This window comes from Electrophorus electricus, chromosome 25 (genome assembly GCF_041902795.1).
Source record: "Electrophorus electricus isolate QZ-2024a chromosome 25, ASM4190279v1, whole genome shotgun sequence".
In the NCBI taxonomy this organism is placed as follows: domain Eukaryota; kingdom Metazoa; phylum Chordata; class Actinopteri; order Gymnotiformes; family Gymnotidae; genus Electrophorus; species Electrophorus electricus.
This window is the reverse complement of record NC_137521.1, coordinates 13,132,501-13,155,999: the sequence shown is the minus strand read 5'-3', so window position 1 is coordinate 13,155,999 and position 23,499 is coordinate 13,132,501. Positions and strand designations below refer to the sequence as shown.

At 47.1% G+C, this 23,499-nt stretch overlaps 4 protein-coding genes across 16 annotated transcripts in view; 1 reads left to right on the top strand and 3 right to left on the bottom strand.

Annotated features, from left to right (window-relative positions):
* Nucleotides 1-284: 284 nt before the first annotated feature.
* On the bottom strand, nt 285-8,222 carry fsd1 (fibronectin type III and SPRY domain containing 1). 3 transcript variants are annotated; one of them, XM_027026260.3, is made up of 13 exons: nt 8,061-8,222; nt 7,044-7,139; nt 6,356-6,487; nt 5,483-5,584; nt 5,161-5,183; nt 4,314-4,435; nt 3,616-3,825; nt 2,894-2,992; nt 2,318-2,474; nt 1,812-1,894; nt 1,110-1,361; nt 811-918; nt 285-721 (listed from the first exon to the last, which is right to left on the bottom strand). In XM_027026260.3, exons 1-13 carry the CDS (start codon nt 8,220-8,222, stop codon nt 621-623), a joined length of 1,647 nt encoding a protein of 548 aa, XP_026882061.2. In that variant the 3' UTR covers nt 285-620. The 3 variants fall into 3 exon arrangements, with proteins under 3 accessions (XP_026882061.2, XP_026882062.2, XP_081563486.1); XM_027026261.3 differs by having other exon boundaries at nt 830-918; XM_081707360.1 differs by lacking the exon at nt 2,894-2,992.
* Nucleotides 8,223-9,446: 1,224 nt separating this feature from the next.
* On the bottom strand, nt 9,447-13,611 carry ccdc181 (coiled-coil domain containing 181). 5 transcript variants are annotated; one of them, XM_027026259.3, is made up of 7 exons: nt 13,481-13,611; nt 13,171-13,345; nt 12,365-12,475; nt 11,001-11,912; nt 10,698-10,844; nt 10,157-10,314; nt 9,447-9,631 (listed from the first exon to the last, which is right to left on the bottom strand). In XM_027026259.3, the coding sequence occupies exons 2-7, from the start codon at nt 13,324-13,326 to the stop codon at nt 9,460-9,462; spliced, it is 1,656 nt and encodes a 551-aa protein (XP_026882060.2). In that variant the 5' UTR covers nt 13,327-13,345; nt 13,481-13,611; the 3' UTR covers nt 9,447-9,459. The 5 variants fall into 5 exon arrangements, with proteins under 5 accessions (XP_026882060.2, XP_035378034.1, XP_081563485.1 ...); XM_035522141.2 differs by lacking the exon at nt 13,481-13,611 and having other exon boundaries at nt 13,177-13,462; XM_081707359.1 differs by lacking the exon at nt 13,481-13,611 and having other exon boundaries at nt 12,365-12,494; nt 13,171-13,420.
* Nucleotides 13,612-13,760: 149 nt separating this feature from the next.
* On the top strand, nt 13,761-17,894 carry cpox (coproporphyrinogen oxidase). Of its 2 annotated transcripts, XM_027026242.3 has the most exons (7): nt 13,761-14,413; nt 15,174-15,317; nt 15,750-15,860; nt 16,226-16,367; nt 16,566-16,784; nt 17,011-17,115; nt 17,375-17,894. In XM_027026242.3, the coding sequence occupies exons 1-7, from the start codon at nt 13,900-13,902 to the stop codon at nt 17,457-17,459; spliced, it is 1,320 nt and encodes a 439-aa protein (XP_026882043.1). In that variant the 5' UTR covers nt 13,761-13,899; the 3' UTR covers nt 17,460-17,894. The 2 variants fall into 2 exon arrangements, with proteins under 2 accessions (XP_026882043.1, XP_081563487.1); XM_081707361.1 differs by lacking the exon at nt 17,011-17,115.
* Nucleotides 17,895-18,451: 557 nt separating this feature from the next.
* The window catches only part of prrg1 (proline rich Gla (G-carboxyglutamic acid) 1), a 7,482-nt gene continuing 2,434 nt past the window's right edge, over nt 18,452-23,499 (bottom strand). For 5 of the 6 annotated variants that reach the window (XM_027026244.3, XM_081707364.1, XM_081707362.1 and 2 more), the window contains one exon: nt 18,452-22,118. In XM_027026244.3, the coding sequence (XP_026882045.1) occupies nt 21,651-22,118 (468 nt within the window). In that variant the 3' untranslated portion in view covers nt 18,452-21,650. The remainder of the gene's footprint in view (nt 22,119-23,499) is intronic. The other variant, XR_003411752.3, reaches the window with a different exon arrangement.

The following is a 23,499-nucleotide window of genomic DNA, read 5'->3' as shown; positions in this document are numbered from 1 at the left end:
ACACTGCGGTGTGACTCGTGTCAGGAGTCTAAAGGCTGGTGTGTTGTGGGTCCTTAACACCTCACCATCTTCTGAGCAGGACAGCCAACCATAGCGCCACGCCAATTGAATGAAGAAGACATCCCATAATGACCTGCAGAGGAGTACGGAAAGGAGCTCTGCTTACAGGAGAGGGTGCATTGGAAACGTACATCACCTGTTCCCCGCCCCGACACACACACACACACTGCTACAGCTAACACTTTTATCAGGTGCGCGAAAATCAGCACATGCTAGCGACGAACTTCAATAATTCCACTTTATTGTAAGCTGGAGTGAAAGAAAGAAAAAGCTCAGCCTTGGAAGAGAATGTTTGGTGACGTTAAGCTTTGGTAATGAGAGCGACTCGACTACGCAACTTAAAACAACATCCGCTATGCTGATTATGAGGCGCGTGTGTCCATGGCTAGTCAGAACGCTAAAGGCACAGGAAGCAGAGGGGAAGGAGGCCAGGAAGGTGCCATAGCTCTCTGTCTCGAGGATGGAGGTGGAGATGAGCGGATCCAGTTCTGGTCTGGCCACAGAGGGTCACGGGCTACACCTCTATGGCGTGGGTGGGGTGGATGGAGGTCTAGGTGAGGCTAGCGTTGGAGCTGCTGGTGTTGCTGTTCCTCTTCTGTCCACACTGCACGACGCTGGGCACCTGAAGTCCCGTCTGCACCGAAAAACTCCCGTTCCACACCTACAGCGGGCAACAAAAGGCAAGCTAGAAAAATCTATAGTTTGCATTCCTTTGTTCTCTATATGAGCTATAAGATGCCAGACACCTACACATCCTGCTGCCTCTCACCATAAACGCTGGTATAACCGGCTGCTGGAACTTGGTCCGGAACGTGTGCATGAGCGCTTTGCTTCGGGCATTGTAGAAACACAAAGTGCCTGAGAAAACACAGACAAGACCTCCGTCTGGGCAACACAGTCCAGCACAGCGGTTATGGCTGACGAACGCGGTGGATTCCCGCCCTAGTACCCCTTTGACTACACCACCCGCGCTAAGCTCCGTGCGTCAGCCGTCACAAAGTTCAAAGGGCAAACAGAAGAGTGGGCAGGGTTGGAAGCGGAAGCCTCACCCTCCTCGTAGTTGCAGTAGACGCCGATGCGGTCAGGCACGGCGCAGTCCAGCATGCGCGCCCGGTTGTTGTGCTTGGCCGTCAGGCTCTGCTGCAGCCAGTTGTTGAGGTGGACGCACCAGGATGTGCTGGTCTTGCCCAGCTGGTCAAATCGGCCCAGGGAGCGCAGGGCCACGCCCACAGCAAACGTCTTGCTGTCCTTATCGAAACGGACCTCCCAGTAGTGCTGGCCCGCGTCTATCATGGTGTCACCTGGGAAGGCAGAGAGGGAGTGATGGGCAGACAACCACACACACACACACACAGTGCAGACAAGGACTGACCGGGGAAGAGATTCACTGGAAGCGTTATACAAGCACACACACACACCGAGTCAGACATGCTTGCACAAAAACATACATACCCACACGCTCATACATACATACAAACACAGACACACATGCTCACACAAAAACATAGACGCATACACACACTCACACGTATACATGCACGCATGCATATACGCACATGCTCACACAAACACACGGCACATACATGTACGCCAGTAGACAGACACACTCCAGTGTTGAAGTTCTATATTTCAGAGTTCGTTTTCTAGAATGTTCTGGAGAGTGTTTGTGTGTGTGTGTGTGTGTATGTGTATGTGTATGTGTATGTGTGTGTGTGTGTGTGTGTGTGGAGTTCCTCTGATGACGGGCTCACCCAACACGGTGTAGGACTCTGCCGTGAAGCGGTCACGTCCCACCCGGGCTGATGGCGCTCTCTTAGGAGACATTACAGCCGTCCTGGAGACAGAGACACACAACCTCAGATGCCAGAGCAGAGGTGTAGTAATGGTGCAGATACACACACAACAGCAGTGTACACAGGCTAGCAAAAAAGAGCAGCGTCATTATGAGCATTACAATCTTAAAACCAGGACGAGCATTTCAAGACATCATCGTTTAAGTCTGTGTACCACAACCCTTTCTGGGAAAACATGACCCACTGAGAACGTTACCCTACAGAACATCTGATACAAAACAACACTTAACTTCAGTAGAACAGGCAGAGTGATGACATTGTAAGAAATGTTTAGGAAAGACATCTAAATTTGATTCCTCTTCTCTTGGTTACGTTAATATTATTGCTGCTCTGATGTAGCTGCATCCTGGCAGGGCTTCAGGATGACTGTGAAGGGTCAGCAGGGGGCGCCTGAGCTGGCTGACCTGGCAGGAGAGTGCATGGGGGAGCTGGTCCGCGTCTTTTCCTTGCGGATGTCCTGGAGCGCGGCAGTCTTCCCACCGCTGCTGTCCCACTCCACACTCATGTCTTCCACTTTCAGGTTCTGGTGGGACGAGGCTGCATCCAGCTTGAAGACAAAAGCTAGAGAAAAAGACAGACAGAGAGTGTGTGTGTGTGAGTGCGTGTGTGAGTGCGTGTGTGAGTGCGTGAGTGAGTGCGTGAGTGAGTGCGTGCGTGAGTGCGTGCGTGAGTGCGTGCGTGAGTGCGTGCGTGAGTGAGTGTGTGAGTGTGTGTGCGCGTGTGTGTGCGCGTGAAAGACAGAGAGAGAGAAAACTAAGCTCACTCAGCAATATAAAACAGGACATCTTGTGTTAGTAAAATTATTTTTGCTTGTTGGTAAACTGTGCTGTAAAGTGTCTGAAGAGGGTTTAGTACGTAACTCAGACACTGTTTCTTCTCCCTGTCCCACAATACCTTGCCTCACCAGATTCTCACTTTGTCAATAACTTCATGCCTCATAAACCTGAGAGTGTGAGTGTGTGTGTGTGTGAGTGTCTCACCATGCGTTTCCAGAGTAACTGGTTCTGAGAATTCCCCCGCTACAGCCTTGTTACATGCCTTCACCCGAAAGGTCATGTAGCGTGTGTCGAAACGAAGGCCTACAAAACACACACAAAGTCCCACAATTCCACAGGGCACCAGCCAGAGTGAACCATTTACCCTTAAACCCTGACTTTAGAGCCAGTAACAGCAGCCGGCCTGAGTAAGTTTAAAAACAGGCCAATAACTCTAAGCAGCCTACACACAGTGTGCACACGACACCACTGTGAGATAAACTTAACACTTATCATCGTCTTTCAGTACCGTCGAGAGATCTGAGGACTTACTCAGCCACCTCTGCTTCCGATGACATCAGCTGCAACCACGGAAGTACACACAACCGCAGGTCCTTTCAGTTAAGTGTGTGCAGTTTGTAAATAGATCATGTCCAATATTAGCAATCAGCCTGGACGGCCACTAGTCCAGGTCATGTCCCAAGACGGGTACTTTGTGACGGCTACTGCAGAGGTCTCTTAGAGATACTGACCCGTTCCCTGAACCGGAATCCCAACCCCTTAACTTCTCCGCTTCGTGTCTACTTTGAGTTTGAAACTTGACGACAGCTAAGACCTCCAGTTGACTTCACCTGTTCCAAGCTCCCCAGCCACACCCCAGTGTCTCGTACACTCAGTGTATATTTCAAGTCAGTGGAGATACCAGTGCGAGACGAGCACTGTTCTACCTGTGAGTGTGTACTCCGTCTCTCTGATGCCCTCCACCACCATCCAGGGGTAGTCCTCCCGGGCGCGGGGCGGACCCTCATGGTTGGTCCGCCGGTACTCCAGGTCATAGTGGTCGATTTTGGAGTCTGGTTCCGGCAAGGACCACGCCACCAAGACTGAATTATCACACACCTGACACTCGGACGGCTGAATCTCAGGTGTGGCAGGAACTGCAGATAGAGAGAGAAGGGGGCGGGGATGCTTAACTAGGGCCAGAGAGCGAGAACGCTGGCAGATGAGGTCACAGCCCTCAGTGTAAGTAATGACACCAACACTGGGCTGGTCTTAGGAAATGTCTGTAAAGAATACAGAAACACCTCAGAGGGTTTCTTCCATAACGCCCAGAGAACACACACCAACATTCTCCAGCTACCCCTAACAAAGCCAGATGTTGTGTTGGTGTGTGTGCTTGGTTGGGAAGTCTCTAGAACGTTCTCACTCTATTCTCACTGCTTCATTTATCTCGACAATTCTGTCTTTTTGAAAAACCTAGGACCATATGCCAGCTTTAGAACGTTTCCTCGGAACAGTGGTGGTGGAGGATGTTTGGCTCCGGCATGGAAACACCCAGCACAGACGGGTGACTGGTGCTTCAGTTTTGAGTGAGACCATTTTGAGTGAGACCGTTTCGTGTGAGACCGTTTCGTGTGAGACTGACCCGGGAGGAATTTGATGGACCGTAGCATCTCTCGCTCTTGAGTGAAATCCACCATCAGATGACTCATACTGTCACTGGCCTTAGCCTTTAAAGACAGGCGAAAGGCAGGAGCCATGGTAACACTGCACGTGCACACACACACACACGCACACACACACACACACACACACACACATAAATGAGTATACATACACTGGATTATTTGAGACATACAATAACTCTTTTAGCTAACATGCACTGTGAAATGAACATGAAGACAAGATTTCTGATGGTCCACAACATGGATTTCAGTCCAGTAAAATACATAAAAAAGGAAAACCAAAAAGATAAGGAAGTAAACGGAGATTTAGTGCAAGGACAAAAGCGAAGCTGCTAAAGATGGCTATGACGATGAGGATGAGGAAGGTGAAGATCACGATGTAAGGATGTATTGCTCTGGGTCACTGGCTTTGGGTCCCAGTTCAGTCTTGAAGCCCCAGCCAATCACAGCTGTGATGTTTGCACCACTCTAGTTACTCAATTTAACATTCAGCTAATTAAGAGAGTCTACAGAATTCATGCAATTAATCAAATCCGGGGGAAATTAATGAAAACTGTGGGCAAATCACTCTGTGCATTTCTGTGGTCTTTCAGGACTGAACTATGGGACTTCCGTTGTGAATCAGGGGCTTCCGGTCCTGGAACCCCACTGGCCTGCACAGCTTCCGGTTTTCCCTGCTCCGACACTCCTGTCCAGCCCAAAAAGGACTGGACCGTACTGGAGCAGGAAAACCCGGAGAGGTGGTGCTCCAGAGCTGGAATTCCAAAGCCCTGGAACGTCACGGACAGCTCGGAGAGTGCACTGTACCTGTCCTTTATGTCTTTGGCTGCCTGGAGGCAGAGGAAAAAGAGAAAAGAGGCAGAGAGAAAAAGGCAGACATGAGGAGAGCGAGGAACCGCGAGTCACTCAGCACAGCGGTCCAACAAAGCCGAGTCACACGCGCTCAGCTAGAGGCACGCAGGTCTCAGCAACAACGGCCGCATTGTTAGTAGCTCCGGTTACGCGAGCCGTTAACGCACCACGTGACAGCCACGGTCAGCATCCAGAAGCACGTAATGACATTCAAACATAAACAAGAACATTGTCACACAAAGCATGTGGAAGTGTAAGCGATGGAAACGGGCGGTACCTGAGTGAAGCCATCCGTCTCAGATGAACAGAGAGTCTGATTCGCCAGTTCCAGCAGTTCCTCTGAGCTCTCCAGGGCTTTGGCGCATGCACTCAGCTGATTCTGACAAGACAACAAACTCACCACTGATTGGTCTAAACCTCTGAAAATGATACAACAATGGCATCTGACCAATTATTGCAAACAGCTAATGAATAAACTCAATGTTTAAAGCATATCACAAATTGTACAAGTACACCCCCCCCACACACACACACTTACAAGCAAAGAAATGCGTTCAGTCAAATAATCGATATAATTGTGGACCGGCATGACTGCAGGCCCCTGTGGGTTTGTGTAAAGACACACAGATATGCAGGGTAGTGAGCAGGATTAGCCCAAGGCTGGGTAATCCCTGGGTAATCCCTTGATAATCCCTGGGGAATCAGATCCTGAGGGCCTAGGGCCGCATCACCAGGCCAAGGTCGGGACACACTTGAGTGATCCTGCCCTGTCTGGGAGCTGTGAGCTGTCCCTAATGCACATGAATGGATGTATCTGCCACATACAAATAAATGCACACCAGTGATGTTTCTCTATGATATGGAAGTTCCCCAGATATGCAACAGAAATTTGCATAAATTATTGCTTCTGAACACAGCAAATGGGAGTGCACGGAGTCACACACTGCAGAATTCTGACCACTAGCCACGCCCACCCAGTCAACTCAAACCTAAACCTAACCTCTCTCTCTCAAACACACAAACACACACACATACTACAGCACAGAGATTATATTTTTGATCCTCTAATACATAATTCAAATGAGCAATTAATTCTAATGAGCCAATTATCCATTAGCCGTGTGGACACTAGGACCCAGCGGCGTCTCACTTGGAGTTCATAGGTGCGGCTGGCCCTCTCCTGTTTGATCCGAGTCACCATGCCGTCCTTCAGCTCCTCCAAAACAGCATGCAGCGAGCTGAACTCACTCTCTAGATCCTCCTGAACACGGACAGAATTTGCCTGCACACACACACACACACGCAAAATGTGTGTTACACCAAGATTTCCAAACTCCAGTCCTGTGTTGCCATGGCGCCCAGTGGCATAGCTGTTCCCCTGCTCCCAAACGAGCATCAGGTTAAGCGATGTGTGTAGTGGCCCGTGTGGGCTCTGAGGCTGAGAACCCCATGATGCACTGATCCTAGACCAGGGGCAGCACATCTACCCCAAGGTCGCCCTGCTCGTGAAGATACAAAGATCTGATTATCTGCTGATCATCAGGTGTCGTAGAGCAGAGTGTACAGGAGAGTGGAGAAAAAGACATGAACCCGGGCTGAGAGCCTGCGGGCTACACGAAGATCTGGACCACGCCTGGCCCCTGGCCCCTGGCCCCTGTGTTGACCAAACGAATACCCCGAGCAGTACGGTTACAGGGTGAAAGCGATCACACACTTGGTGAGAAAACGTCAAAGCACTGTATAAGAGTGCCGTAACCGCGGGATTTCTCAAAATTGTAAAATCAGGAAGCAAATGATTTATGCAGGTACTCTAAAATTTAACATGTCTTCTGCCGTACCTCCAGGTTCTGCAGACTCTGTTTCAAGCAGCAGATGAAATTCTGGATCTCCTCGTTCTTGAGCGCCAACGTAGTGACGATCTTCCGGAGGGACTCCTAAAAAAAAAAAGGGCGTAATCACACCTCCAGACTAGAGCCTTCCACACACACACACACACACACACACACTCATGCTAGCTGGTCACAAGTGGCTGATGAGTTATAAGAGCTGGCTTTTTCAGTTTTCAGCTTTCAAGCTATGGAACCTCAAAACAAGATCTAAAGTGGAAGATACTGCGATTTATATAAATACATATGATGTGCACATATTAACAAGTATTTGCCTAGCCAGTAAAAATAGCCCCAAAACCTGACTGGCCATTTTGAATAACTCGGGAGCACAACGTTGGCGTGTCCCGACTGATCATTCATAATTTTAACCATTTTTGCATTTTCTTCCCTTGAAAAGGAAAGGAACCTCAAACGTGGTAACGAAGATCGTCTCCTTTCAGGGCAAGTTTGGCCGAATTAAGCAACCAGAGAGCAAGCGGGTTACCAAACAGCGAGGTCTTTATGTCGGAGGAACCTCCCCGCCCGTCTGATGCTCAGAAAAACACGCGTCTTAGCGCGAGTCCAGGGTGCAGGTGACGGAAGGATGCTGCTGCCACCGTCACGGAGCATCGACCAAGAGACCCGGTTTAACGACACCAGCGGAGCATCGTCCAAACGAACCGGTTTAACGACACCGGCGGTGGCACCAACTGCGCCGCTTTGGTCGTTTTTTAGCTGCATGGTTTTGTCGTGTGACCCTGTTCAGAAGGACAGATCTGCTCGCACGCCTTGTTACTCCGTCACATCTGCAGCAGCGTTAGCGAGGAATAGTTCAGCGTCTTAAAACTCTCCTCACTGCGCCGTTTTCCCGGTTACAGAATGGGCGGGTGCGGGACGCTACTTGAATGGGTCAGTCGGCTTTCTTTGTTACATACGACACGACAACGAGCCAAACCTCGCGGCGCGGTTTTAGCGGCGAGTTCTTACCTTTTGTTCGTCCATGTCAGCAGCGCCGTGTACCGGAGTCGGATGCGCTATGCGCGTGTCCCAGGTCCTCGGTAACGGTCCTAGCGCGGCTGCTTCGGTACTGATGCTGCTGGGCAGCCTTGCATCTCTCAATGATCGAAGGCCACGGGCCGTTGTGCGCATATGCCAAAGGGAGCATGCTGGGTAATGAAGTTTTTCGGCAGATGGGACTACACATTGAGATCATCGCTATTGTGAGGTCCTGTCTTCCTTTCAAACGTGCCAGAACCAACCATTATAAAGGCTACCTAGGCGACGTTTGGCTGGTATATATGGAGCTTTATGTTAATTTTAATATTATATTAATTACTTAATAACACGTACAATTTCCACACACGTTCAGAGCACAGAAAACAGTGTAACTCCAGAAGTACTTTCTAGGTAACGATCTTATTAGTACACTGAATTACATGAACTATTTCAGAGTGTCATCTGATAAATATTAAAATTACCAAACACAAGAATATGTGAAAGCTACAATACTATAATAAAAATATAATTTAAAGTTATACAAGTGACTGCTCCTCAGTAAATATACGCACTAGTAAATATACTATACTCATTCCTAGAGCACCTGGATGTATCTAAGAGATAGAAGAAGACAGACGGCTATAGAGTATTTCAGCTTCTGGATCAGATCTTTGCAGATCTGACGCCAGCCTCGTGACATCACCAGTGTAATCAGACAGAAAGGTGGTCACTGGACGTAAATCCTTCACAAACTCACCACTCTTGAAATTAGTTAAAGTGTGTTGAGGTCTTGTAGCACAGCCTTGTTGTCTGACATCACCTGATCTGTCCAAAAGGACATTTACAGAGATGAAGATATGTGGAATGAAAGAGTGGAGTTTTTCTTTCGTTCACGTCCCAGGCCTCTAACAAGAGTGATCTGTGCTGTCTAAGAGACATGGGGAGGAACATGTGAGAGATGTTCTATTTCTGATGTAATTGCTCATCACGGTGGCTCTGTGGTTAGCACGTTTGTCTCTCAGTGCTAGGGTCTTACGTGTGAGGCCCTATCTGAGGGGAGTCTCCATGTTCTCCCCATGTCTGCGTGGGTTTCCTGCGGTTTCACGATATCTGTCTGTAAAGCGTCCTTGAGTCTAAGAAAGGCGCTATATAAAAACTAATACTAATAATAATATGTGTAGTTATGACGATTGTGGAACGCGACAAGCTTAACAGTGGTAATCGTAGTGATTCCTGTGGTCGGAAACCATGGACACTGTGGGAAGGGAGGAGCTCAGACGCTGTAACCAGCGGTGACTGCAGTCGGAGGAATTCACTGGCGGTAGCTCCATCCCTGGACACGGCGAGACAGTGGGTGCTCAGTCACTGTAACCATGACAAGCGCTGGACGTCAGAAGCAGTAGCTGTAGGGGTCGTCGAAGCGGAAGGGTCGGCTCTCGCTCACACTGCACCACGGGCGCTGCGCTCGCCTGGCGCGCCGCACTTCCAGCATCAGCCTGCGGGAGCGCACTCGAGCAGCGCGCTGCTCCGCCCGCTGCTCCGCCCGCTTCCGCCTCAGCCACCTGCAGGGGAGTTGCGTGCCGTGACTACATGCTCAGACCGCCCCCTCCACCCACTCAGGGGTCTTGCCCCACCCGCAGCTACATGTCATACATATTACAGTCATAGCTGATGCTACCGTTACCCTCTGACGTCAGACTCTTGACTGCAGCCTGAAGTGCTGCGGTTATGCATTTACGTGGTTTGAAACCCGTACATGACCAATGACACTGAATCTACAGGGCGCTACTTCACAGATTTTGAAAAGAGCAGGTTTCACAGTCTTGTGGGTTTCCTTCTCTGACTCATGTGATCCAGTTTACCACCGAGATAGACGTTTTACTGGATTGGGCATGTTACGACAGGGAAAAACCAAAAATAGATTTAGTGTTATCAGTGTGGGTGAGTAAGTGGGTAACTCAGAATTGCTGGCGGTAAAAACACATCAGACATGTTTTGTCAGGTTTCTACATACTGAAGAACGGGAATGTCACAATCCGTCAGGTAGCTTTCTTTCTTTCGTTTGCTACCCGGCGTGAGTCACTCACAGAGCAAACGCTTTGTCCCGCTCCTCCGGCGTGCGCAGGTAGGGCGCGCTATCGCGCTCCAGCCGCTTCATCTCCTCCAGCTGTCTCTCCTTCAAGTGCTGCTCCTGTTTCTTCTGCAGCCAGAGTCGGAATGCCTCATCCGGGTCAGAGCACTCCTTCTGCGTATACGCACGCACACACACACACACACACACACACACACACACACACACACACACACACACACACGCACACACACACGCACACACGCAAAGAAAGGGAGAGAGATATCCACATATGCACACAGAAAGACTAATTTTATCCAGCAAAATATAATGTTGAAAACACACACCACTTTAGCTATAAATCAATTAAAAAAAACATCATACTAAAGCAGAAATAATCCGTGTAAGTTGTGTCAATTGTAATGGCACTTGTACTTTTTAAACTGTCCAGTTACAGATACAGTAAAAAAACAAATTTTTTTTCCCACATCCCCATTATTGCTGTAAGAATGGGATGCATCGGTTGCAAGTGCTCTGGCGCCACCTGGTGGACAGACCTTGCAGCTCAGCCACTCCATCTGCTGCGCTCTCTGAACTCTCCTCTCGTCCTGTAGCTGAAGCCGCTTCTTCGCGAGCCACGCTCGGAACGCCAGCTCGTTTTCCTCGCGCTTATGCTCCTCTTCCTCACGCCTCCGCTCTTCCTCCTGATAGCCAGAGAGTGGGAAGAGGCCAGAAATTAAAACAAACACACAAACAAGAAAGAACGACAGTTTTAAAAGCTCAGATTAATTCTAAAATCCTCTTAAATGTTCAAATCAACATTCATCACTGCTGGTCCCTGGGTTACTGTGCAGACCAACCTCTTGGGCGAGCTTCTGTCTCCTCTGCTGCTGCTTGGTCAGCAGTTCTTTCTGTTGTGGCGAGAGGGTGAAGGTGCCGAGAGCCGGAGCTCCGCTGGCCGACTGGACCCTCCGCGTGCCACCGATCCCCTGCCTGCCTGATGGCCCCTGGGTGTGGCTGGCAGAGTTGGGCCGGACCCGGCCGCGGGGCAGAGGAGGTCGGGGGACATGCCGTGGCTCGGTCCCTGCCTGCAAAGCCAAGCTAGACTTCACAGACAAAGAGGAGCTCTTTACAGGTTCCGTTTGTGTCCGCGGGGAGCCATGGTGACCGTCGCTGTGGCATCCAGGCAAAGGCGGGAGTAGGCCTTGGCTCTCTACCTCCTTGTAGCTCACCAGGTCAAACTTCCCATCTCGTTCGACCAACACGCGCCCTTCCCTCGCTCCCACTCTCTGTCCATCCCTGTGCCTGTCCCCACCAACGTCCCCGCCCTCCCTTTGCTCCTGCGGAGAGATCTTCAGCTCCAGCATCTGCTCCGCCACGTCTCCATCCACCTCGAGGTCCCTGCAGGGGGCGCTGTAGTTCTGGGCAGGCACCACCAGGTCCACCAGTGTGTCTTTGAACTGCAGACGGCGTCTGCGCATCTGGTCTGGAGCCTCTTGGTCCTGCAACTGTCTGTTGGCCTGTTCAATCTTCTGCAGGAGAGATTGATTTTCTTCATCCTCGTTATCCTCAGCCAGAGCCGTCTCCGTGGTAACACGGTCGCCGTCGGTGGGTGTCAGTCGATGCTCTTCTGCTCCACTATCGTCTCCTTTGCTTGGTGTGTCTCTACCTTCGTCCACTCTCTTCTCATTTTCATCCAGCGCTTTGTCTATCTGAGCCTCAACATCTTCATCACCATCATCATCTTCATCATCATCATCATCATCGGGGTCCTGTTCCAGAAACAACAGAGTTAGTCAAGATCACAACAATGAACAAAACAAGCAGAGTGAACTTCTGTTCTGGAGCTGAGAGGGTAAATGAGTGTGTGTGTGTGTGTGTGTGTGTGTGTGAGTGTGTGTGTGTGTGTGTGTGTGTGTGTGTGTGTGTGTGTGTGTGTAGGACACTCAGATACATAGAGAAGCAGCTTTTAATAATGAATTGGAATTAGACAAAGATTTGCGTCTCAGTGAAAGTGTTTGTGTGGATTTGTGTCAGTAGGTTGGGTTTCACACACACCATTTGCTATGGTAAGAGAACACGCAGGCTAAATCTTATGAGCATACACACACACAGAGATACAAACACACAGGTCTTCTACATATCTATCTCTCAGACATGCAGCAGACTCAATCATTCACAATAATTCACACACGCACACACACACACACACACACACACTGACCTGCTCCGCACCCTTGCCCTCGTCCTCGCTGATCAGCCAGTCCAGGTCTTTCTCAAAGTCGTCATCATACTCCTCCTGAGTATTAGTGCACACGGCTGTACTCATCTCTCCCTGCACTGACACACCAGCACTCATACAATCAACATGAATGAGAACACAAAGCATTAAACCAGCAAACACACTGCCTCTGTTTCTTATGCTTCAATTACAGCAAGGCACAGCAAGGCACAACATATACCCACCCACCCACCCACACACACACACACACACACACACACACACAGCATCACAGCACCACAGAATGAGTCACTTAGGAATCAGTTCTCATTTTTATACCAAAGCCAACTTCTTTTCAGAGGACATTCAGGGGTCAAATTCAATCTAAAGTCCTAATTTCTGTACAAATTTCATCATTCAAGTTTCATTTTTGTATTACTGTATTTTGATACAGGAAAACACAGTTAACCAACATTTCTTTTTGCCCTTACACAGACAAATCAAACTAAAATCACTGAGCCAAAATGTAATATGATTTAGGGTGAAACACAATTTTTCTTCTTGAGGAGAACAGAGATTATGACTCGTATTGCATGAATACAAGGAAAGAAACCAAAACCAAATAGACAAAACCAGTACGCAGTTTAATTTGGTGGCATTGTACAAACAGATAAATTATAGCTGTTGAAACATTTTTTAAAAATATACTGTGTTTCATTACCATAACAACAAGGTCTGGCTGATAAACAGTGCAGTGTGTGCCGGGTGGACCCCTGACCTTCTGTGACCTGTGATGTATTTCAGCTCACCTGTACCTGGGCGAGGCTGTGTCCTCCTGCTTTATGCAGTAGCTCGTGCTCAGAGGTGTTCATCAGCTGTCCTCCTGGAAGCCTGAGGTTCCTGCGTGCACCTGCGCGTGTGTTTAATCCGCTCGCTCTCTTAAGCCGGCTATAACGTGTTGTCATAGAGACAGACAACACGCGCCTGCGCAGACCGTGGAAACACAGAAGGGCTCTCCAGTTTGAGATGTCAGTTATGATACTGGCTGTGGTAGCACGCTGCAGCCTGTTTTGTTATGTGTTTATATTTATGAATGAAGAATAAAAGGAATTCACTTACTTGTAAATGCAGAGCACGCGCCAGAGCAGGCTGGTATTTACTTGCCTTACACCAAGAATGAGCAATTTCTTTGTAGATCGGTTGAAATAATTCTCAAAAATACATTTCTTTTACGATTTGCAATTAAAAATAAACATCCACTGTATTTATTATTATTATTTGCTAAGACAAATCCGTTTGTTGAACGTCATGTGCTTTGGGACAAACGAAATGCACAACTTATTCATTTAAAGACTACATTTCCCATAATTCATCTCAACCTGGAACACGTACGGCACGAAGGCGACAAGCCACGCCGCCAGGAGAGACGCATTAGGCGGAATCGCGGAGCTCCGGCTACGTGCAGAGCTGCACGAGAAGTCGAGGAACCTGCTGGGCAGTAGTTCACCTGTCGTTCGTTATTCGTGAGCGTTGGGAAGATGACATCTTTCGTCGCGTGCGCCTTAAGCGGGACGTTACGGTCCGGCGCGAGGATGTGCAGCGCCTCCAGCCTGAGGCTCGTGGGTCTGGGCTCTTCGGCGACGCGTAACTTTACGGCACGAGGCAGATGGTCTTCCCGAGTTACGGGACTGAGGCACGTGCCTCCCGGTTCGGCGGGGGGGGTTGCGAGCGGGCGCGTTAGAAAGGGGGTGTTCGTGGCGACCGGGGCGGCGGTCCTGCTTGGTGCTGCGGTAGCGGGCGTGAGTCATTTCCAGCGCGCTGAGATGGCCACGAGGGTCTCCGGGGTCGACATGGAGCAGGGCGACATCGCCGAACGCTGCAAGTCGTTCATGTCTCCGCCAGTCACCGACATCGAGGTCCTGCAGCGGAAGAGCGGCGATGTGAGCGCGAGGATGGAGATGCTGATCATGGAGACGCAGGCTGAGTTCTGTAAAGCGCTCGAGGAAGTGGACGGTGGCACGTTCAGAGTGGACCGGTGGAACCGTGAAGAAGGTATTTACATCTACAGCGTTCAGCCTTTAGTACAACGCGAGCGACTGAGGGTTAAGCGTCTTGCTCAGGGGCCCGGCAGTGGAAACCAGGCAGTGGTGGAGCTTGAACCATCAACCTTCTGATTACAAGTCCAGTACCGTAAGCACTGAGACACCACTGTAGTGGCGCTGGCTTAACCTCACCTCTGAACAGCAACCTGCTCTAGTATTCAGAATATGTCCCTAAAACTCACTAAAACAGGACATGAATAGAACACCACACTGCTTTTGCAGCTGAGTGTAAATAAACGTAGTTTAGATAATGTCTGGTATGTCAAAGAGCTCTACTGGAGAACCAGAAATACTCCTGTAGGCACTAGAGATTGCTTAGTGGTGATATTTGATCATTTCCAGAGCCACTCTGAGCAAGATCAGTAAGAAAAAAGAACAGAAACACGTAAACTGAGGAAGTAAAAGTGAAAATTTTGTGTCTGTGTGTGTGTGTGTGTGTGTGTCTGTCTGTCTCTTAGTTCAGTTCAGTAAGCTTTACTGGCATGACCATATACACTTACAGTATTGCCAAAGCAGTATTAAAACATGACCATAACACGTTACAACTTTTTCAATTATGGAAATTAAGAGTTAGAGAACAGTGATTGGTCTGAAATAATACAAATATTAATAAGAATAATTCTTTCTTTCTTTCTTTCTTTCTTTCTTTCTTTCTTTCTTTCTTTCTTTCTTTCTCTCTCTCTCTCTCTCTCTCTCTCTGTGTGTGATAGGTGGTGGTGGGATCAGCTGTGTGATGCAGGACGGTAAGGTGTTTGAGAAGGCAGGTGTGAACGTGTCAGTGGTGTCTGGCTACCTGACGGAGGAGGCCGCCAGACAGATGCGCAGCCGTGGAAAGAACCTCAAGGGGAAAGATGGTAAGCAGACAACTTCCTGTTTCTGGTTCACCTCTGACCCCATGTTCTGTATGGTCTGCTGTGGGAATTCCTGGGAATAAGGTTTTTTTCCCCAACCAAGGGTTGGACCATGGGTAGGTTCTCCACCACACCTGTTTTGTGAAACTCAGTCTTTTCTGATAAGAGTGAAGTTCTGGGTTGTTTGATTGTTTGTTGTTCAGGAGTGGTAGCCCCCTCCATGTACAAGACTGTGAATTAATGCCATGTGCATGGAATCGTTGGGTTTGATCCCGGGTCCATCTGCAGCGAGAGTGTGAATCAGAAGCACGGCCCCACACTTAACCGACTCTGCTCCTGCATTCCCCCGTCTGTGGGCTCAGATGGTCTCTCTTTTCCGCGACACTAGCCACGTGACCTGCATCTAACCGCCCTCTCTTTATCTCTCTGTCACAGGGAAGCTGCCATTCATTGCCATGGGCGTCAGCTCCGTCATCCACCCCAAAAACCCCCACATTCCCACAGTGCACTTCAACTACAGATACTTTGAGATCGAAGAGGAAGATGGTGAGTTCTGCTGTGTCATTGTGTATTCAGACCAGGCTCTGTGTGGACAGAGATGTTGCTATCTCAACAACCCCACCCATCTTCCTGCCCCTCTCTCTCTCTCTTGCTCTCTCTCTCATTAATGATACTTTGCTGATATAACTGTTTTGTTAACACGAATACAAACAGTGAGCTATAATACAAGCCTTTTCTATAATACGCAACAATATGAATATATATGAACAGTGTCCTACAATGAGAACAATGGGGAAAAAAACAGAATGAAATGAAGATAATTTTATAAAAAGAAACAAACCATACAGAAATCCTTCATCTAGAGGTGTGTGTGTGAATGTAGGTGTGTTTGGTTCTGTCGCCCTCTGCAGGCTCTAAGCAGTGGTGGTTCGGTGGGGGCACTGACCTCACGCCTGTTTACATTAACGAAGAAGACGCTGTCCACTTCCACAGCGTCCTGCGAGAGGCATGCGACAAACACCACCCCCGGTTTTACCCCGCCTTCAAGAAGTGGTAGGAGACTCCTCACCCTGCTGATAGACGCGTGCGTGCGTTTGCGTGTGCGTGCAGTCCAGAGATAAGACGCGTTCAGTTATTTTCTACTGCAGCTGTTGGGTGCTATTTCGATAGATTACAGTTGGTTGATTGGTCATGGACTTTTATCTATGCACATGGGATGAGTATGTACATGTCCTGCTCCCCCTTCTGCAGGTGTGATCAGTACTTCTACGTTCGTCACCGCGGGGAGACGCGCGGCATTGGTGGGATCTTCTTCGACGACCTGGACTCCCCCAATCAGGAGGAGGTGTTCCGTTTTGTAAGGAGCTGTGCGAAGACCGTGGTCCCCTGCTACGTGCCCATCGTCCGAAAGCACCTCAACGACACCTTCACCCAGGAGGAGAAAGACTGGCAACAAATCAGACGTGGCAGGCAAGTGAGAATCAGAGAGAGAAAATGAAAAAAGTGAACAAAGATTTTATTAAATCACGATGTACAAAAATAAAAAACCATGATCACAAACATATTCCATTCAGCTGGTGTATGTGGTAATTTGAAGTTACATTTTGACAGTTCTGATTAATTATATGATATATATTTGATATTAATGTTCCCTGTATGTATTTGCTATAGCAGCCTATTGACCGATGTGTTCCAGGTATGTGGAGTTTAACCTGGTCTATGATCGGGGTGTGAAGTTTGGCCTCGCAACTCCAGGCTCTAGAATAGAGAGCATCCTGATGTCTCTGCCACTCACAGCTAGGTCAGGTGTCTGTGTGTGTCTGTGTCTGTGTGTGTGTCTGTCATCATGCCTGCTGTTTCAGTGGCATTATTAGTATTATTACTAATACTACTGCGAGTATTAGTACAAATACTTATAGTAATAGTATTTGTACTAATACCTGTAGTAGTAATATTAATAGTGTTATTATAATACTATAATAGTAATAATAATAGTCTGCCATTTTCGGGCTGCTCCCCTGTGTGTTTGAAGTTCCCTGGCTCTGTTCGGCTCTCGGCAGGTGGGAGTACATGCACGAGCCCGCCCCAGGCACCAAAGAAGCGGAGATGCTTGAAGTTTTACGCAGCCCTAAGGAATGGATCTGAGAGGACTCGCCCTTCCAGAGATGTCTAGCGTCACTCAGCTTCTCTGCAGAGCCTGTCAAGGAGAAATAATTCACTAGAACCTTCCACAAGCCATTTCTGCTGTCTGACAAACATTTTTTTACCCATGTGGAAACCACATGAAGTCCTTTCTCTCAGGGCAGGAATGTTACTTGCTGACTGTTTTCTCACGTCTCGACGTGACCTCTGGAGTGGAATTAGTTTGTTTCTCTCATGCCTTGCTGACAGGATGCAACGCTCTCATGCGATGATCGTGTTTCTTTACATTAACACTTTTCTGCTGCTTGTTTCACTGCCATTTTGATGTGACCTTCTGAGCTAATAGCACTACTGTTCTGTGGAAACTACCAGGCCTACAATATGAATTTTGTGTCATTTATATGTCAAAAAAACATTAAAGAATCTTTTGTAACTATTTATTGTGGAGCTTGTTTTCACACAGAACCAACACTTGGTGATGGACTCTCAACATGGAAGCTAAGTGGTAAACAAATCGTTTGTGGCGATACATCTCCACGGTAACGGAGCATTCGGGCACCAGGTGATGCCTGTTCACACAGCGGCCTCTTGCCATGACCAGAAAGTTAAAGAGTTACTATGTACCTGTGCCAGCATGTCTACACAGACGAGTTACCCAGCAACAACTGATCAAAGCATTTCAGTCTTTTTCAGCCTTTCGGCACTTAGGAACAGGCTGTTCAGAGCAGAGTGAATGAATCAAACTGGTCATTTATTGACACACAATGATAACATTCAAATTAAAACCTTGTTGGCAGTTTAATACATTTGAAACTAAGTGGTAGACCATCTGCCGGCGTTTACTGTTTGACTATTGCTGTATGCCGCTTTTTTATTTAATATTATAAAAAGGGAACTTCTCATGCATGACCTTTCTGCACATTTCTGATTTTTATCCCTCAACAGCAAATCCACAGCTTGAAAAACTTTATTACAAATAAAATTAAAACTCTAAGTTCCAAAACAAAGTTAATGTTTTATTATGTACTCACACATCTACTCACACATTGTGATTTTGTTGTCTGCAAACACAATTAAAAAAAATTAAATGAAAGCACCACGTTTAGTTACCATAAAACTCGCAATCGATATAACCAGCTTTGCTGGCAACTCTAACTCCATTTCTCAAGGTGATAAACTTTAAAATGAATACATTTCTAATAATGAAACAGTATTAATCAAAGTGACAATTGTGAGGTTTATTCACGTCTCCATCCTTTCACTCTGGCTGAGCAGGTTAAGAGAAAGAAACATCCTCTGCCATGTTTTATTTCATCATTTATAACATCAATATTCCTCATTAAAGGACAAGAAATGCCCCCAGAAAAGTGCATTCACTCAAAACAGTTTTAAAAATGCAATAATGCAGTTATATTACTCTTTTATAGTGTGTGAACACACTCACAAATCCATAAGCCGCAGGGCAACATTCCTAAAATCACATGCCTTCACAGATCTTTCTGTAGTAGTCCAATGACTTTAACACATCTCCCCCCACCCGGATTAACAGCGTTGAATTATACCACTGTTGTCCTTTAAGTGGTGCTAACTCCCCAACCCTGACCTCCTAAGCTAGTCAAACCCAACGCAGGATGTTTGTCATTCAAGAGCAGAAAAGCCAATTCCGTTCTGCCCATAACAGCACAGGAGCGATGTCTGTAAAAGACAGACATCCCCCTGCATCTATGCGAGAGTCCCGATAGTGAGGGTGTGTTCCAGCTGTCAGACGCTTTTCTTTGCTCCATCTCCACCATCAGAGAACACAGGATGTCTCTTCTGTAGATCTGCACATCAAATAAACTTCCAGCAGGCATCTGCTGTCATGGACGCTCATGCCAGATCCCTGCCGTTCATTTCAACTCGCCAATACTTTTAGTTTACTAGACAACTTTTGTTTGACTCAAACATAGTTCAGGGGGCTGATTGTTTAAGACATCAAAATCCATGATAAATCTTTACTGGTAATTGAGAACATGTAACGTTAGATTCAACTCGATTGCTAAAGTTAGATTCAACTCATTAATTCCCATGTAAACAAAACGCCCCTCCGACTTTCAGTCTGGTACTCTGGATAAACACCCATTACCCCATCCCCCATGACTGAAAGCACTCACATTTTTACTTTTTTTTAATTTTCAAATAGTAAAATGCAATTTGTTAAGGTTTTTTTGTCAGTTCTAAAGCTATTAGTGAGAATTTTCTATGCATAATAATAAATGATTTTCTAACATTTTCAAAGAGTCTGGGTCAAACTAGATCAACAGTAAGACCCAATGTAGAATAATACCGCCCTCGTCTCTCTTTTGGACCAGTACCTCCAAACCCGAGACGCCGTATGACTGCTGGACCCAGTTATCTGAACATGGCTCTGTGGCTTCTGAAAGGAGGGTATGGCTGTTGAGCACACTTGCTCTGGGAGCCATACATGCTTCTGTATCACATTCTCAGTTTAACACAACAATCTATCAAATGACCAGTCCTATGCAAAAATTTGATTCAGTTGTGTTAACATTCATGAATGTTAAAAAAAAACATACAAAAAACCCACAAACAACAACAGAGAAGATTACTAATCTCAGCACAAACCTGAGGAAACCTGCAAAAAAACTCCCACAAAAACGTTTCCTGACGTTCCGCAACTTAACAGTTGTCTTACAAACTACAACGTCTCACAAAACACACACACACACCCCGAAATTTCTTGGCAATAGTGAGCATATAATTTTTCACCTGAATTTTTTTTTATACTTGTAAACCTAAAGGAGTAACCAAGTGTTATTAAGAAAACAAAAATTAACCAAAAAAAAAGCATATTCTTTCTATAAACCTTTTTTTTTTTTTCCAAAATATAATCAGTGCATAGCAAGTATACTTTTCTTCTGACAACCATCGCACAAACTGCGGTGAATTGTAGTTAAACCTCACTGGCAACCCATTTCCTCAGTATTGTTAACTTGCATGAAACTGCGTTTCTGATGACAGGAAGCGTCTGTTCTGCTTCTTTCCTGTAACAGGACGACTCGGCTGGCTGTACTCCAACAAGCCCGGCACTCCCAACACACACGCATTCCTTCTGCCTGTGTATCCACACACAACACCGTGAGCGATGACTTCACAGGAACGGATATAGTTGAGTCTGAAAGAGACAGGAAAGAAGCAGACAGACAGACAGACACAAAGCTGTGTCACCATGTGCATACACAGGTAAAAGGAGTCTAAGTGACCGATGCTCAGATGAGGTACATCAAGGCTCACTGCTCGGTCTGCCACTCTACAGGCGTTGGATCCAACACCAACGCTGCAGGGCCGTATCAGGCAAGAGTTTGCTTGTGATTTCCAGGTTTTTAAGTTCGGCTGCAGGTTCTGTTTCCTTGTTAGATTTTATTATTTTCTTGTTGAAATGAAATGAATTAAAACATTAGTGTCAACACAACTTCCCTACTTACACAAACAAATAAACAAATACAAAACTGTTCCTCGGGTCTGCAGTTGATCATCGTGTAGCGTATCCTCTGCCCTAAGGTAGCAGCCTGGGCTTCTGAAGGGCTTCACAGTCGTATTCCTTAGCTCGAACCAGGTGTGTTCAAAGAACCAGGGCTTCATAATGCTGCAGGCCTCCACGTCCGGTAGCAGAGAGTCCCGCTCCACGCAGTTGTCCGTGTGTGACATGGAGAATCCTGCTCCGCACAGATCTCTGTGTTTTGCCAATACTGATAGTGAGCACTGTGTAATGAGGTGGAACGTTAAGAGTGCTCTGTCATGACGGAATCAGAACTGAAAGGTTGAAGAGTGGACACTTCCTCTGCTATTCCCTATTCTACCGGGCAGATCTAAATGATGGGGATGTTTGCATCCAGGCCCAGAGAACAAGGACAGTGACGCTGGCCAGCAGAATTTCCCAGTTAAGCGAGACGGCTCGGAGCAGATGGGCATGACGTCTGGGTACAACAGGGACTGTCTAAAGCAGGATTGAGACTTCCATTACCTATTAGGAAGCATTTGATTTCAAGCAGGCATCTTCTGTGTTTTGCTTGTGAAGTTTGCTGGTATTAAAAAACCTGTTTCAGCAGTTTGTGAAGGACAGACGCAGCAAGGCGGATGATAAACCTCAAGAAGAAGGGGATGTCTGGTGGGGTGTTATGATTGGACGATACCTCATTTTGCATGCCCAATCATAACGTTGTTAGCAGAGTTATTTATAATCTCTTCATACTGTGGGGGGGCTTCTGTCTCTACGCGCACATCCATATGACCCACGGCTTCCTCATAAGAAGGGGGTAGGTCCCCTGCACTGCCACGCCCAGGTGTGAGGTCAACACCTGGGTAGGCAGGGCTACCAGGTGCACTTATCTCAGAGTGTGGGCTGAGGTCAGGTCGGTAGTCTCGCCCCCACTGGTCCATAGAGACTACGGCAAGGGTGGGGTCTCTCTGGGGTCGGCCAGGGCTGCGCTGGGATCTCTTGCGCGAGTGACACCTCCATGCCGTGACGGAGACGGCAGCGATAAGGAGCAGAACCAGCAGAAGTGGGAGGATCAGGTAGAGGGAGTTGATTCCACCCGCTATAGACTCTAGACCTCCAGGCTTGGGGCTGCTCTCGCGCTGATACTCCTCCCAGAATCGCCTCTGCAGCCAATCACAAAACAGGAGGGAGGGATCAGGTGACAGGGGAGTTTCAAAGCCCTCAAAAGGGAGCTATGCAGGTCACCAGCTGCACAGATATTCAAAACAGCATTGCACATAAACTACCATCAACATGTTCAGGAATTAAAGGAACCCAACACCATTCACGCCACCATACACCATCTGCACCAGTACCTGGCTGCGGCTTTTTGGTATGCCTGTGTGTGTGCCCCTGGGTCTTCTCTGGCTACCAAAGAATCCAAATGAAGCTACTGGCTGGTGACTGCTCTTTAGTCCACGACACACTGCACTTATGGTTGTGACAATAAAGCTTAGTCTCTGCCTTGTCAGTCAAAATTAGTCTGAAATATTTCAGGTTTTTCTAGATACAGTTTCTCACATTTATGGCATTTAGCTGATGCTTTTATCCAAAGCGACTTACAATTCTGACTGAGTATAACTTGAAAGATTGAGGGTTAAGCGTCTTGCTCAGGGGCCCAACAGTGGCGGGACTTGAACCAACAACCTTCCAATTACAAGTCAAGTACCGTAACCACTAAGCTACCACTGCCCTACCTCTTAATTAAGTAATCCATTGTATTAATTATTAACTTATTGTTGTGTACCGTGACCATTAAAAACAGTTTTCCCATCAACCCTACCTAGCATTCAGAACAACGTTCACATTTATTTGTGCTTCATGGAAGTAACTCCTTTTGTACGTGTTAAAACTGCAGCTCTGCCATTTTTCAGGAAAGCCTGGCCGAGGTTCTTTCTTTTAGAGTTCAACTTTCCTCCCATATGGCTCAGTTTCTTTTTCTTTCTTTCTGTCAGTGCAATTTTGACTTGGTCTTCACAGAACTAGTTTTGCTGTTTTATCCTGCCGATTTCGTTTTAAAACTGTTACTTGATTTAGTGTCGAACAGCTTGGTCTTGCCAGTCATTTTTATTGCGCTTTGGCTAAAGATGAAATGGTGTCCAGACTTTTCTAATGCCAGCGGTTTTTCCCTACTTCTTTATATTTTCCGAATGACTGGTTTTTAAATACAAAGTATTTTGGTTTCTTGTCCTTCACTGTTTTCTGCATTTACCTGAGCAGGCACTAACAGAACAAATTCAAGACACCTTCTAGTTCAGACCTTTTTGGTTTCTTAAAGACTGCTGTCATACCCACTGCAAAGACTACAGTGATTTTACTGTTAATCCCACAAGCCTTATAATACACTTCTGATTCTTTAGGTGTAAAAGTATATTTAAAAATGCATGTAATTAAGTCCTTGAATACCTCAAGTTCTTAAATAAATTGAAGTACAAACAGACCGCTTGTATACAAAACAGTGTACTATCTGCTATTTTCTGCCATCTACCAAAAAATGTCCATCAT

Bases quoted from the DNA above. Each gene is read 5' to 3' on its own strand.
- ccdc181 (XM_027026259.3), bottom strand. From the start codon at position 13,326: ATGACAACACGTTATAGCCGGCTTAAGAGAGCGAGCGGATTAAACACA. The intron at 10,845-11,000 runs GTTGGTCTGCAC...TCTGGCTATCAG, and splicing joins GACAGAAGCTCGCCCAAGAG to GAGGAAGAGCGGAGGCGTGA. The intron at 10,315-10,697 runs GTCTGTCCACCA...GCGTATACGCAG, and splicing joins TGGAGTGGCTGAGCTGCAAG to AAGGAGTGCTCTGACCCGGA.
- fsd1 (XM_027026260.3), bottom strand. From the start codon at position 8,222: ATGCGCACAACGGCCCGTGGCCTTCGATCATTGAGAGATGCAAGGCTG. The intron at 6,488-7,043 runs GTACGGCAGAAG...GTGTGTGTGCAG, and splicing joins AGAGTCTGCAGAACCTGGAG to GCAAATTCTGTCCGTGTTCA. The intron at 1,895-2,317 runs GTCAGCCAGCTC...CTCTGTCTCCAG, and splicing joins CCCATGCACTCTCCTGCCAG to GACGGCTGTAATGTCTCCTA.
- cpox (XM_027026242.3), top strand. From the start codon at position 13,900: ATGACATCTTTCGTCGCGTGCGCCTTAAGCGGGACGTTACGGTCCGGC. The intron at 16,785-17,010 runs GCAAGTGAGAAT...GATGTGTTCCAG, and splicing joins CAACAAATCAGACGTGGCAG to GTATGTGGAGTTTAACCTGG. The intron at 17,116-17,374 runs GTCAGGTGTCTG...GGCTCTCGGCAG, and splicing joins TCTCTGCCACTCACAGCTAG to GTGGGAGTACATGCACGAGC.